The 15,815-nt window shown below is 38.4% G+C and overlaps 1 protein-coding gene across 1 annotated transcript in view; it reads right to left on the bottom strand.

Moving 5' to 3' along the window:
* TRPM3 (transient receptor potential cation channel subfamily M member 3) overlaps positions 1 to 15,815 on the bottom strand; it is a 255,883-nt gene that overhangs the window by 18,454 nt on the left and 221,614 nt on the right. Inside the window, exons 19-21 of the mRNA XM_041458427.1 lie at positions 10,808 to 10,936; positions 8,720 to 8,971; positions 3,493 to 3,667 (exon numbers count right to left, since the gene is read on the bottom strand). Coding sequence (XP_041314361.1) covers positions 3,493 to 3,667; positions 8,720 to 8,971; positions 10,808 to 10,936 — 556 coding nt within the window. The remainder of the gene's footprint in view (positions 1 to 3,492; positions 3,668 to 8,719; positions 8,972 to 10,807; positions 10,937 to 15,815) is intronic.

Consider the following 15,815-nt stretch of genomic DNA (forward strand, 5'->3'; position numbering starts at 1 on the left):
TGCAATTGCACCTCCTTTGTTTATAGATCATATTCTACTCATTTCCTGCTCAAAGACCTACAGGAAGACCATTATGATTGCACTGTGATAGTAAAGTCTGTCTTTTCTAGTTTCCCACTCCCCAAGCCATGGAGCTGGGCTGTGGATTTAATGGGTAGCAGGGACTGAAAGAGCACCAGGAACCCAGGATGTCCCTGCTGCTAGCAGCGGTCACTCTTGTATGTGTTACTGTCTGTGGTTCCTCCCTCAGCATGTTTTAGGCATATCCAGTAGTTCTCACTTCTCACACTCTCTTCATCCAAGAATCACTGAAGCTGACCATTCTAGTTCTACATCTTTTTACTTGGAACACCTGTTTAATACGACAAGGCTTTTAGGTGATATTATCATGAACCGTCAGTCCGAGAGGAACTACTTAGAGAGTGGTTTTGCTGGTTTTGTTGACTTAACCTGAAAATTTGAACACAGAGCTAAAAGATTCACTCTCCTTCTGCCCCGCTTTACAACTGATTCTTAGTCAGAAATGTGTAGGCTTGTAGCAGTTATGGACGTCACTGATAATAAACACCACCACTGAATAATGTGTTCATAATCCCAGAAGTGAGGATATAATCCATCCTCACTTTTGAGTTGAAGATGAGATCACATAACAACAGGACACTAACACATACTCCAGCTTACATGTTTTTCCTTAAAAAATGATATGAATACAGAAACTATGGGTAAAAAATGTAAATATGCACTGTTTTAGAGCAAGGCATTTAGCAGTGTGTTGAAATAAAAATCAGAGTAGACCCACTGGATGAAAAGGCTGCCAGCTGATGAGATGGATCCAGATATCGTATCTGCTCAGCTTTAATGGCATGCTTCATACATAAAATAAAAGTAATTAACTAAATAGATAAAACCGATTTTTCTTAAAAAAAGTAAATTAGAGATGGTAGCGTAGCCTACTTTTTTGTACATTTCTCAGACTACCAGGACTGATTCCCAGGAGAGTGGCTCAAATAAACATGCTTTTCCATGATCAGCACTTTTACTGAAACCCAAGCTTGCTAATAATGTGGCAATATTAAATATCAAAATATAAACAAAATCACAAAGCAACTCCTTCTTTTTTGTTAAAATAATACTGATTTAAAAAAAAAGTGCTTTAAATCATGACATTAAATTGCAGTTTAGATGTAGCATAACAATTTTAGAACATGCTTATCTTATTTGAGAAAGTAGAAACACTGTAGCACTTTAACATGAGTACAGTGGCTGATTTAGCTTAGAACCACATGGAAAATATAAACTACAGCAAATGTTTAAACAGTGAAAGAATGTGAGCATACTAGTAAAACCTTCTGGGTATCCATTGGGTCATTTTGATTGTGTGACAACATCACCGAGTATTGCTTGTGCTGCCAATCAATTCCACAGATAACATATTTGAGACAACTGAGCATCAGACAGACATGACATCCTGTACATAATTTGTGCTGGAAGAGTGGCAGATTCTAATTCCCTGAATCATCTGCCTCTCAGGAAGGAGGAGTAGGTGCTGCTTTTCATTTTGATATCATCACTTTTGCTGCAACTCCAAGTTTCCTTGATACAGGCAGAAAAACAATATGTCGATATTTAAACCTAGAGTTTAGGCCGCCAGGAATTTTGCTTTCCCTAAGCTTCAGAAATAATTACTCTGCATCTTTTTGAATTATTTAAATGTTGTGCATCTAAATAACACAAATCCTCATGCAAGGGTGTGCAGCCTGCCACCCTGTTTTCCTACTTAAACACCCTTCAGTTTCCTACATTTATGGGTTCTGTAAACTGTAATCATCCCTTCATTTAAAAAAAAAAAAACCAACAAGAACACTTTATTCAGCCAATTGCCAAGTTTGTTGCACTAATGGTAGTTACTACTAGTAACTACTACTAGTAACTACTACTAGTAGTACTAGTAACTACTAATGGTACTTAGTACAATATAAATAAAAGGCCACTTGTAGAGGGGCAGACATTATTCTGCTTGTAGAAGGAAGTATTATTTTAATGGTACAAACCTTTATCCATCTAAAATATGATTTTAGAGCAAGACAAAGTTTTATATCCCCAACTATTACACCTTTGGAATTAATGAATTTTTTAAAAGAAAAGAAAAGGGAAAAGGATTAAAATGAGGGAATTGGGTAAAAAGTGAAATACAGTGAGAAATACAGTGATTACAGGTATTTGCTTATTTCCTTGCATGCCATGCTGCCTCTGAAAACCAAGTAGGGAAGCAAAGATAAAAAGGAAATTTCATCTGTATCCAGAATAATGATTCTGTGCTAGCCAGGAAGGAGAAGTTAACATGAAACTGCTGAAATATCTGCCATGGGATACGTATACTGAAACTATATTCAGCTGGGGGCATTATTTGTGATATAGATACATTCACTACTTTAAATCAGCTCAGAAAAAATAACTTTTTTTTTCATTCAAAATTTGTCAATATTGAACAAACAGCAAATAAATTTTGAAAATAATGTCCTTTCCTAAGATGGTGCATAGAACAAAATGAAATATCCTAAGCAGAGCTTTAATGGAAGCCATATGCCACTGGAAAAAGTACTGACTTCCAAATGCTGCCAAGACTTACACATAGTCAAGCAGGAATGATGAACACCAGTTAAGTGACAGTAGTTGCAAAAGATTACATTGTTTGTAATTCTTAGTTTGTTCATCTACTGCATCATTTCTCATGAGCAGCTCTCTCTTTTAGTGGTAATGCAACGAGTGGGACCATAAGATTTAATCTAAACAGAAATCCAGCATTTTCCTGATCACCTGTCTGATGAATCCTGAGGAGATAATACATTTAGTACTGGCTCTTTCCTTTTTTCATTGGTGTGAGCACAGTCTTGCCTTCTAAAAATAAATGCAGCGATATTCTAAAAATGGATCTAATTATTAGATCCAAAGAATTGCATCACAAGGTTTAGCTTAAATGTGGTACTGAGAAGGTAACAGAGAAAAGAAAACTCATCGGATTAGGTCCCCATGAAATACAGGAGCTGAAAGGTCTAACCCCTAATTATTAGACACAATGGTCAATATGAAGTTAGACAAAAAGCATTTAGGTGTAAAAATAAAACAAGGGATGAGAAAAAAAATAAGTGACCTTTTGTGTCCCAGGTATACCACCAAATTCATGTTGGATACCTGGAAGGGGATTCTTGCCACCAAGCTGGTAAAAGGGACACATTTATAACCTTCTCTACATACATGATAATTCAGCATTACAGATTTCCAGCTAAATGATTGCAAAGTGATACCAGAAGCATGTTCTGAAACTGACACCCCAATACTAGCTGAAAAAATACTTTTGTGTCCATTCTCTGTTTTGAAGAAGTTCCTCTATCCAGAGCCATTTATTGAGCAAACACACATAATCTAATAGGACATCATCTGATCAAAGTAGGATACCTGACTTTGGAGTATGAGAATCATAAACTTGCTTACGGTCTATCTGGTCTGCAAACACTTCCCCATAGATCATCCAGTAAGGCATGTAAAAAATGTTTTTCGCCAGCTTCCATGAAGGCTCCTCATTGGGGAAGAGAATTGCCTGTCTTGCCACACCAAAGCTCATCAGAACCACCAACATGATGATGACAAAGTACATCATGTCTATCATCTGAATGTAATGACAGGAAAAAGGAGAGAAAAAGAAAGAGAAAGGACAAGAATTAGAGGAACTTATTTGTCCATATTCCTATTATTATGAGCTGCAAAAAAAAAAAAAATCTGTGAATCTTAGAAACAGAATTTTCAGAAACAAATTTTGAAAAGCCATTCTCATTTACACATAAAAAAAATTATTTTCCAAAGAAGTAACGTGGTATTATTGTGTCCTTGGTTTTACCTAGTGTGACTTCCAAGAACAATTCAAATGTTATGAAAAGGCTTGAAAATCCAAAGTACCATCTGGTCACACAGTTGCCTCAACAGGAATACATGGGTTCACTGGAATCAGCAGCCTGGTTTGGGCAAGGGTCGTAAGATGATGTTTATAGGCACAAGTGGCAACTGTACCTAAGCAAGAGGACTGACATGGATAATTTTATTCACTGGTAGTCATTATCTCCGAGCAAAGGGAACTGCAGCTAACATACGGAGGAACGGGTGGCAGAACAGCCTGTTACTGCAACATAAGGGACACCATGGTGGCAACCAGTGAGAAAGGAAAGCTGTGATACTGGCTGGGCTAAAATCCACATGGTGGGGGAGTCTGACAAATGCTGCATTAAAAAAACCCAATCAGATAACAGACAGTGAACTCTGTTCTTCTCCACTGTTGAGGGCCTCATTCACATATGCCCAAGATTAACTAGTGTTTGCAAACAGTGCCCACCCATTCAAAATGCTCCTGAAAAACGTGGGACAGCAATCCTACAAGATGCTGAATAGATCTGAAGAGTAGAAGATGCACTGTTCTAGAAAAGGCCCTCAAGGGAGTAGAACAATGGGTATCAGGCAGGTACAGCAGAGATTACCCAAAGTGAATGTGAAAAAAAACGGGAGAGGTGTGAAGTCCCTGGTAAGATCCCTTTGAAACGTACAGACTTGCCAGGTCTTCATAATTGTTACAATTGAGCTGTTTTTCACAGTTCTGGACACAACTTTTGTCTCTAGCCAAAACTCAAGTTAAGAATCCTCTAAAACTTATATGAGTTTTATTCCCTCTAGTCTCTGTATTTTCTGGCTCAGCTGAATTCAGTCCTTCCTGCAAGAGAGGCGTGAAACCAACCTGCACCTCAGCTGGTGGCCTTATGGCTCCACTGGGCACTTGCTGCAGCCCAAGGGCAGGGCTGCTTGTAGCAGGAGCTGCTGGAAGAGGGACCTGCTTGCAGCAGATGGATCTGGTACTGCTGCAGGGGTTCTTCAATTTTAAAGTAACCTGAGGTCAAAGCAACACTGGGAAAGTATGTACCAGAGAAAAGAGGGTTACAGGGTGCCAAACAGAAAAAGGTATGCTCGTGTGTAGAGAGAGAGGCTCTAGGAGAAAGGCACCAGCAGAACAGGGGTCAGATGAGAGAGAATCAGGAAGATGGAAAGAAGGAACTAAGGACAAGTGAAAAAAAAGCAGGGAAAAACAAAAGTCTTGAGGTTCATAAAAATAGCAGGAAAGAAAGAAAAAAGACCTTGGGAACATGAGAGAGGAAAAGAAATGCTTTAAATAATTAAAACCCAGTTAAGTCAACCATCAACATTCCTATTTAACTCAGGGCACTAATCTCTCAAAAAAATATTCCTTTAAGAAGAGAAAGTCCAGATCATTGTACTTCAGAAAACATCCTGAGGTAAAACCTGATTCCTCCTTTCTTGTCTGATCAAACTTTGTTTCAGATGGCAATATATAACTTGATATGATGTAATGTAATAAGTATTTAAAAATGTCATGCAAACAAGTAAAACAAAATCAGTATTTTGAGGCAATTTAAGACAATGTCTTAAATGTTTCAAGTGTTTTTGATCAGAGTCACACAGGTGTGACCTCATGTTGCAAGAAATAAAATTTTAGTGCTGTTCTCTACTCAGGACTCACATTAATTTTCTCCTCCTTCAGTTGGGTGTCTCCTAAACTCTCAGTAACCTGTCTGAAATGCAATGAAATATATAGACAAATTTCCACTGACCATTGTATCAGGTCCTTTGGCCAATTACAATTGCTATTTTAGCAAGGCAATGGCTATTTCAATCATTCTAAAGAACTCATCAGTTACCTGTGGAAAAAAATGTTAAACCACAATTTTTTGGGGTACAATTTCATAAAGAAGTTGGCTATACTTCAACTTCTTTATTTGCAGAAATGCTAAAAAAATGCAGATATTTCCACACGTTAAAGGAACTGATATATCTCAGAATCTCTTGACATTCCACAGTCATTTAATTTAATTTAATCCCTGAAATTTCCTAAAGGAAACTAGATGTGTCACTGTGCAGAAATCAGAAAAACAGAAGCATATTCTGTTACTGAAATCAGTAGACAATAATAAGCTTGGCCATCCAGTTTCCTCCTTGTATCTTCTTCTTTGCTTTAACCTATTTCTCTTAAACTACTCAAGCCCATTCCTGATTCTTGCTTAATTTCCCTTGCATGTTTGTTCAGATTGGCCAAAGATAAAACTTATTACAGCTATTTCATTGACTGCAGTGTAGAGGCAGGTGAAGAGAAAGCTCAGCACTGGAAAAGGAGAAAAAGCCATCCTTTTCCTCCTGTGTGTCAAACTTACTATAGAAGCTCAAAAAAAGGTCTCAGGCATTAAATATGGTCTGTTGAGGACTGCAGTAGTTGTGATGTGTTTACTCTGTAGAAATATGTATAACCAACTTTATGTCCTTTATGTCACAGTGCTGAACTGAACTTTCAACACCATTTGGAGGACAAGGAGGTAGAGAGACACACGATTTAAACAAAAATACACAAGAGAGCCCATGGAGCAGCCTAGAGTCAGCAGGTGCAGCTCCCAGGGAGTGCATGAGCTGGACATGAGCTGTACAAGAGAGTAAGCTGGTCAGAAAATAGATGTGAGAGGCTGGTCTGTGTAACTCAAACCGGTTGTGTATTGCATATGTGGGCAAAGGGGATGTGTCAGAGTGGCTGAAAGTGCAAGGAGAGCTGGATAAATGATGAAAACCAAGCAACAGAAAGGCACAAAATAGAGTAATTTTCCTCCTTTAACAGCTGCCCAGAGCTTCATAACTATTTGGCTGCTAAATTCAACACCCTCTAATGCAGATACTGAGCACATAGAGGCTAGATATTTTCCTTCATTTGTTTTCCATGGAAAGTGGAGTGAGGTTTGATTTGTTGTACGCATGTGAAAGCGACACAGGAATGAAAATGCTATTAATTTCAACCACTTCCTTTCTATGTGACCTTGAAGAAAAATGAACCATTCTTTTTACTGCTGGTGGAGTTGGGCTCCCGTCAGCCACCTGTAACAGACTACAAGTTTGTTACACATGGCCCCTCTGTTATTGAACTGCTGCTCACGCTGCCTGTGTTAGCACCACAGTTCTGAAACTTTAAGTGCATGTAGCCGTGAAAAATAAAGCAGAGTAGAGGGGTAGGTGTTTTTTCACAATTTTATACACCACATATTGTGTAAGCTCCAGGGACCACCAGATCCACCGGCAGAAAGAGAGTCCAAATGTGGCAGGAAAGGAACCTGCTAAGGCAGTGTTTTCTCTTTGATCTGTATTCCTTTCTCTGGTCCTGCTGTCTTTTTACAAGAATCTCTAAAAAGAACTGCTGAGTATTTTCATTCTGGAGCTCTGCAAAACCTCATGTCAACCTCCTATAGGCTTTCTTGAAGGTAGGGCACTTCAAAATCCCTTTTCCAGGACATAACAACTCAACTATCACTTTCATGTTTTCCCTCAATCTCTCTCCCTGGCTTTTTTTCCACTAAGCTCTACTTTCTTTGTCAAACCCAGCACTGTGGGCTTGCAGTAGAAAGCTGGTAAATTGAGGGGATAAGGAAATGGGTTCCTGTTGGATAGGATGTGTAACTGGATGTATATTTTGTATTTCAGTTTTATACCTGCTCACTGAGCCTGTTGTGACTATTATAATACCAAGTAATACCATGGACTACAATACCATATTGTAGTCCATGCACTCATATACGTTCCCTTTTCTTATGATGGTGACGATGGACGAAGCTTTTCTTTAAGGACTATTTTAAGATAAATACAACAGACAGCCTGTTTGGACTTGCTGATTATTGCCACATACCAAAGAGGTAGCAGTATTTCATCTAGCGGAGTTAATATCCAGTTTACTTTTTTTACTTGAAGTGAGCTTCAAGTGGCTTTAATCTATTTAGAAAACCCCAAATCTTAAACCTCAAAATGCATGAAACCAACATGATTTACACAAGAAAGCTGGATACTGTATGTGAAACATGAACACATGTATCATCTACTTGTGCAGGTATCCAAATATCAGGGATGTGTGCATGTGCATCTGTAAATCCAGCCATTTTCTTTTACTGAAACAAGCAAAATGCTGCTTAATTGCAACACTTCAATGGAAACATGAAAATTTAAAACTGAAACGTTAAAAGTCAAGCACGTGGAAGCAAATGTCTCTTGATTCCTCGTGCATGCATTTACTATCACACAAGCTGTTAATATTCCTGCTATGGTGTGTACAACTGATGTGGCCAAGGCACAGAGGTTGCACTTATGCAAATGGACTTCTCATGTCACAAGGACACACCTGAACTTCCGTGATGGAAGAGCATGTAGATGTGGATCAAACTGTAGAAGAGTCAGTCTCAACCATAACCATTATAGTTTTGAAGACAACATGACTATTACAACACACTGAGAGTCTCAAGGTACTACACACCCGAACAATTTTTTCTTTACCTTAACAAACCACCTTCCTTTATAATCACCAAATCTCCTTTGCACTTTCTGCAAATGAGGCGCACAGGGGAGTAGGATGGCTCTGCTGTTGATGTCAGAGGAAGAAAAATGATACATCCTCTAACAGAACAGGAAAAATGTAATCCTTGATTCTGGAGGTTTTGATTCAATAAAGCACCGATTTCTAGCCTTCACTAGAAAACACTAATGTAAAAATCATACAGGTGGTCTGCAGCAATGCCATTGGCTAAGGACACTGAGCCAAGGACACGCTGCCAAAGAGAAGAGGTTTGCCAACTGCCCTTACCATTTTCCCGATCATCATGACGTAGGGCCCCAGGTACTTGTTCACGCCGAAGATGTCCAGCAGCCGGATGTACCAGTAGATGATGTTGACGCAGTAGATGACGCGTCCGTCGCTCCGGAGAGGCAGGTCTTGCAGACGGAGAACCATCCCAACGGAGAACAGGAGGATAGCTATGAGGTCGGTAACATTCCAGTACTCCTGGAGCCAAACTTTGACCTTTTGCAGCAATTTCCCAGGCTCTGACATGAGGATCTGAAGGAGAGAGGAAATGCAGAGAAGAAGATCTGAGCTGTTTTAATATAAAGGTGAAGAAATCTGTAGTAGGCAGATAAATATATGCCACACAGGCCAAAAGAAATACTGATAGAGCCTTACCATCCAAATATCTCAGGTACTCTCTGTTATTTTTCTCCTAAAATCTTCAAATATTCTTAACATGTATCTATGTGCAAGATACTTTAAAGGACAAAGTGGACAAAGGACTCAGTGTAAAATCCTCACAAAATCAGGAGAAATATGTGTATGTATTTCTGTTTTTCAAATGTATTTACCCTACCTAGGGTCTTGGAACAGAAGGTAAAATACAGAAAGATTTTTTCAATCAGAAAAGTCACATTTATAGAAGGCATAGATTTACAGAAAGTTACATTAAAATGTGTATCAAATGACCAAGGAATAATTAATAACCAGAAAGCTCTGCATCAGAAATTTAATACAGAGAGATACTAGATACTACTTGGGCCTGTTTTTGGAAAATAACACACAGCCAAGAATAAAGGTCACAAAAATAAATAATCTTACCTTATTAATTTATTGTCATTCTCCTTGCAAGATCATTTGATTGTTTTCCCAAACTACTCTTAAAACCATTATTCAAGTGATTTCCATGAATAAGTCCTACATTTTAGTGAGTTAAGCTGTTGGCTTTCATTTTGTATATTTAGCCCAAGAACATTCCAACAAACTCACAATTCCTCAAAAAAGATGAATTTGTTTTTGAAATGAATTTTGGGCTCACCTGTGAACAATTCCAACCTCTGCTTAGAAATCAATTGTGACAAATGTTGTCGGTAGACTTTTGTGGAAATGTCAGCTTGGGGTGAATGATTAGAGAAAAACCAGGTTGCACAACTCTTGAGTGTAGCCTCCTACCTGCTGAGCCAGCAGTGCCTTGGCTCCATAAGAGTTGCAGAGTCCTTGTGTGGCTACTGCCACTGCTTTCCTTTCTCTTCTGCCTAATGACGTGTACTCATGGGTCACTCAAGCAGTGTCTTTTCCTCTGTTCTTTTTATTTATAATGTAGCATTTACCACACAGTGTCAGAAAACTGTCTTTGAAACCTAAGTGTTGCAAGCCCATTTTTAGTCTAGTCCTCCAGAGCACTGGCTTCAGAATGTACAAACATAACGGGTAGCAGATTAGCCCAGGGGTACAAATGTGCTATTTCAGCTGAGGTCAATGGGACTCGCATTCACTCACATTAGGGCTGAACTGGGTCTCTGGTGTCACTGTGGAACAAATGGACCTTTGGCTAAGTGAAAGAGGACAGTATTAGGTGGCAGAGACCGTGATGGGCAGGGTTAACAGAGCCGCTTCACCCACTTTATAGACTGAGTGCTACTTTAAATGGTCTATCTCTGGTCTATGTGTCTGCTTTTGCATCCTTAGGGAGATGCACATTATTGCTTGACATATCAAAAAAATTTTAAAGAGTCACATTTTAAGAAATTTAGCTGACCTTTAAGGCTTGTCAGAAGATCACCTCATACTTGTGAATGCTATTAAATGAGCATCACACTGAAATTTGAATACAGAAATTTTGTGGGAGAAGAAGAAGGAAAGAGGGAAAGAGGGAGAGAGAAAGAGAGAGAGTACTAATTTTAAAGAAGATAGATTTTTTCCTGCTTTTTTTGTTTTTTTTTAAACAATCCATCTGGCTTTCTAAAAAAAGAGGCAATTTTATTATAAGTTCATTCATAAAAACGTACCCTGAAAAAAAGAATAAAGAAAGATATTAAAATAAAAAAAAAACCCTCAAAACCCATGCTTATTACTTTTTTTACTATTTTTTGGCTGGGGAGACTTTACCTCTCTCATCTTCTCTATTCCCAGAGTGAAAATGTATGAGATGACAATCCACTCTTGAATAGATGGCCAGCGATCCATCTTCACCAACACAATGTAGTTGAACAGCATCAAGTAGCCTATGTATGCCAGCTGTAAAGAAAAAAAAAGAGTATAAATTGTCACTGTCCATACAATGGAGCTAATTTCTTGGATATGATTTGATATTCCTGATTCTACTGTAACCAGGGTTTCACTGACAAAAGAACAATAAGACTGTCCCGCGTTGTCCGAGAAAGCTCACATTAAGTCACACAATGTATGGAGTCTGCAAAATACATGCACATATGTCCAGCTATATCTATCTCCTCAAAAAGACTTTATTAATGCAGTTCCCTTGGATCATCTCACAGTGAAGGCAACTATAATACCACCATGTCAACTACCCAATTAAGTAAGCTACGTGAAGATTTCTCCCTCATCTGCTTCTAAAAGCCTTTAGTCCTCTAACCACCCTTCTTTGTGTTCTCCCCCACCTTCCCCTACACCCCCCCCCCCTTCACCTAATCTGAGCTGAGTCTGGCATTCTGAATCCAGATTTTAGGCATTATTAGAGGTCTTCTTACCTGGTGCAGTACTGACTTAACCTATAGCATGTTTCCTCCCCAAAACACTGCTACTCCTACTCACACTGCTGTAGCAAGGAGCCAGGCATAGCCAGGCACTCATTTACCTTATATTTTTTGCAAATTTTTAAGTGTGAATGTTTTTCTTTTCCTTCCTAATATATTCACCTTCCAGGTTAATTTTTGTCCCGGAGGAAAGTGTGAATTTAGTTTTTAGTTTGTTTTTCTTTGTTTTTCTGCATGCTGAATGTAATTAAATGGTCTGTCAAAAAAAGATATGTCAGGCAAATTGACTCATCAAGGTTATAGAGTTCAGGGAAACCTGAGTGTCATTCTGGAGCATGGGCTATAGCAATGATTACACTCTGGTTCGTGGAGGCCAGAATCCAACCGCCTGTCTACTTTGCCTTTCAAACAGCAGCCCTATAAGAAAATGCATCTTAAGGCTAAATATAAGTCAGAGAAAAGATGACTCAGTTCTGTGCATGAACATTTAGTCATTGTGACAGAAAGCTGTAATACATACGTCTATATTTGAATTCAGTTTTTATCTCTCAACTGCTTGTTACTCACTATTGCGTACATCAGTTCACATGTAAGCTGAAACAGCCACAGAAGGCCTTGAGACCTTTGGGTAGGATTATTTCAATTTTCTGCACATCACAGAACAGAGTTTATAGCTCTATTGTATTTGTTAGAGAACGTCACTTCCACTCTCTGTAAAAGCCACAGGATTCTGGCTTTTGTTCCAGTTGCTGGCTGAGGACACTCAAGAGAATTCATTCTATTGGCCATAACTGTCAGTACAGAGGAAGCAGACAGCTGAAGCACTACTTCTTGTTTGCATAAAACAGAGGAGGAAATGATCTCATTTGTCTTCCAGTTTGTGCCGGATGATGGATTGCAATGCGCGGGTCTGGAGGCTGCTCTTCCCTTACCACTCCTAAAGGAAATGGAGAGCAATGTTGATGTAAACCAAGACTGGAGTTGGGAGAACCTCTGTCTGGGCAGGCAGAACTGGATACACACCTCCCTAGTGGAAATAGAACCTTCTAATACAGAGCAAAAAGCCAGGTGGTACTGTTACTTAACACTCTCTTGGACCTTATTGATTACTAATTGTCAGGAAATCTACTTTGATCTGATTCAGCAGCCTTTGGTGAGCACTTGCAGTCAGTATGGCAAAAGAATGAGGACAGGTTACAAAAGTGACAGAAACAGCAAGAATCTAACAGTAACTAGGAGGGTTTGCTTCTTCCAGGTTTTTTAAATGCTGGCTTTTTTGGTTTTGGTTTTGGCGGGTTTATTTATGTCAATTCAAACTTAGTAAAAATTGCAAAATGTTTTTGCTTGACAAAAGAGAAAAGAATCTTGATTTGTGAGTAAACTTATACTGAAATGTCTCCACTTTGACCCAAGAAATTAGTGACAGGGTGAATGACAGTCCCCTTCTCCCTCCCCACACTTCTACCTTGCTCTCACCTTCCAGGAGGTGACACTGATCCAACACAATGGTCAAACTTCAGAGTAGCTGTTTGTGCTGGTACTCAAGATTCTTTCAGCACATACTACAGAAGTAGCTGGACCCTGTTTTTTCTTGCTTTTGCCTGACTTGACAAAGAGCTAGGAGCTGCCATTGCCACCTTTGAGGGCTGAAGAAACTAGGGAAAGAAGTGCCTGCTAAGAAGTTTCAAGAGTGCATTGCACCTGGCCCTTTTATGGATGTAGTCCCATTCCACAGAAACGTGGTAGAGGACACACCTGGAAATTGTATTAATAGGTTAATACTTCAAGAAGGAGATCACCCATCTCTTTTCTGATTGATTGAAATAATTAAATGATCATAAACTCTTACTTTCTGCTAGTATCTCAGTTTATGCTAGTAGTAGTGATGCCTAAAGATTTTGCTTTTTATGTATTTTTCATATATTTGTAGCTTTTTAGACTACTATTAAATAGTTATATAGTTCTTAGTATTTTTGCTACCCTTTCCCTTAGATTTCAGACTAGTAAGTTAACCTGCTAACACATTCCTAAAATACTGGTTATTCTTATTCTTAAGAAAAAGATGTCTGACAAGAAGCAGGCTTCTGTTTCCCAATCAGAATCTAAGGAGACACAATATAAAACGGGGCAAAGAAGCCCTAGATCAACTCCAGTGGGACAGTACCCAGAAAAAATAGCCTAACCAACTACTCTTCTAATTGTATAATATGTTAGTTATGCTAATTGGTTGAACTTATAAAAATTGTAGAAATCCAATGCCATGTGAGCACATCACCACCAGGACACCTGGAAGTTTCCAATAAAGCTCTACTTTTTATTATGCTATTTTAACACTGCTGCAAGTGTTTTTTGATATTAGGACAGTGGCGGTAGTCAATAGTAGGAGAAGATGATCCTCTTCTGCTCAAGCAATCTGTGGGATGAAACATTTGCATCATGGTTTCCAATGCAACAGCCACAAATCACAACACAGCAGTTGAGTTTTTTAATTGCTGCATGTCTAAAGAGAAAGGCTAAAGTTGGTGGGGAGTTGTTTGTTCGTTTGTTTGCATTGTTTTTTGGGTTTTTTTGTTTGGTTTTGTTTTGGGGTTTTTTTTGAGAAAAAGTTGTCCAGTGTCTGCTGAGCCAAATGTTACTTACTCAAATATCTCATTTAACTTGCTCTTGTGTATTTGAAGAATGAAGGTGAATACAGCTATATAGTAATAGAGATAGGTAAATGCAGAATATTTCAATTGTTTAAAGTGGTATACAACAGCCATAGGACCTTTTATATGCATTTTGGACTGCAGAATGTAAAATCTGAATTATTTCTTTTGAAATCCATGAATAATATTTGTGCCTGCGTATTTGCAAAATGTGATAGGCTGTGCAATTTTAATCCTTCTCTGAAACTTTGTTTGCTTTGAGTCTCCAGGAGTTCTCAATATACACAATAGGTCAAGCATGGAAACCAGAATCCACCTTAACTTGCTCTCTAGGTTCAGCATATCCAAGATCCAGTTTTAATAAATGACCTTGGTTGAGACCTGCCTCAGGACATAAAACTGTAGGAACAAGCCTAAATGGAAATCCAATATTGATTTCTCTCTCCCATTTAAAAATTGAACTAACAGGATGCTTCTTTCCATTTGCAGTGTAAAGACTTTTCTGTTTGTGCATAATACACACTGCAGTTGATAATGAGACTAGGCTGCTGATGAGTAGTTTCTGGACTTGTGGGCTTGACTAATGCTCAGTGGCCACCAAGTTGAACAATAAATTACTCCAAGTTGTTAAACTCTGCTAGTCTACAGTGTCCACCACAGTTAAGACTCGATTGATGTGAGTTGTTCCCAACATCTGCAAGGCAATTTTTCTTATAAGTCACTTGCAGAAGGATCCATTCTTTGTGATTTGTTGTGCTTTCAGCAGAGTGATGGAAAATATGACCAGGAAAAACCACCTGAAACCATCTAGCCAATTCCATTGGGATGAGGCAGGATTAATTCCAGCCTACCACAATGAATGTATGTCTTGATAAGACAGTTTAGAAATCACGAATAATAAAAAATCTAGCATGCCCTCACACAGTTCATGACAGTACTTCTTGGAGCAGTTAGAAACTGTTTCCCAACTTCTTACCTAGAACTGTCTGGGTGTTATTTTTCATCCTGTTCAGCAAGGATTTTGAGGTACTTACACATATTCAAAAACTGTTACATTCCTTTTGCAGACCTTTTATTTTTTACAGAGAAAACATTCTCACTTCCTTAATCTCTCCCCTTAAGTCAAGCTTTACAAACTTCTTGAAACATTCTTCTTTTTTGGGATCTTTCAGACCAGTCCACACTTGTTACACGATGCAGAAGCTGAACTGGGATGGACTATTCCAGCTAAGAAGACTGAAAGGATCACTTTTTGTGGTCTTTTTAGTCTTATCCTTATACATTCTGCTGTAATTTGCAAAATAACTAATAATAACTAAATAATAACTAAAATAATAACTAATCTCTACTCCATCATCCAAGTTTTGAATAAAATTATCATATAGCACCTGATATAGAAGAGAACTTTAATCCCTGCTTCCAGCTTGATAATGAATAATTAATATCTACACTTGAGGGCTAATTGTCAAAAAGCTTTTTATCCCCATAGTAATTTTAACATAACTTTATTAATTTAGCTGTGAGAAAACCCTGTGAAGTTTCTGGTACTGTTTTACCGTAGTTGAAACAAATGACATAATTTTTTCCTACTCCTTCTGGAAGCTTCCTTTCTTTCTAACACAGGGAATATACTGACTTAACTTAATTTGTTCCTGAAAAATGTACAATAGCTGTCAATCATGTCTTTGATATCTTGTGGGTACTTACACACACATTTTCTCTGAAAGACACTCCACAGACTGGTCAAAACAG

Source organism: Pyrgilauda ruficollis, unplaced genomic scaffold, assembly GCF_017590135.1.
Source record: "Pyrgilauda ruficollis isolate IOZ18807 unplaced genomic scaffold, ASM1759013v1 scaffold128, whole genome shotgun sequence".
Taxonomy (NCBI): Eukaryota; Metazoa; Chordata; class Aves; order Passeriformes; family Passeridae; genus Pyrgilauda; species Pyrgilauda ruficollis.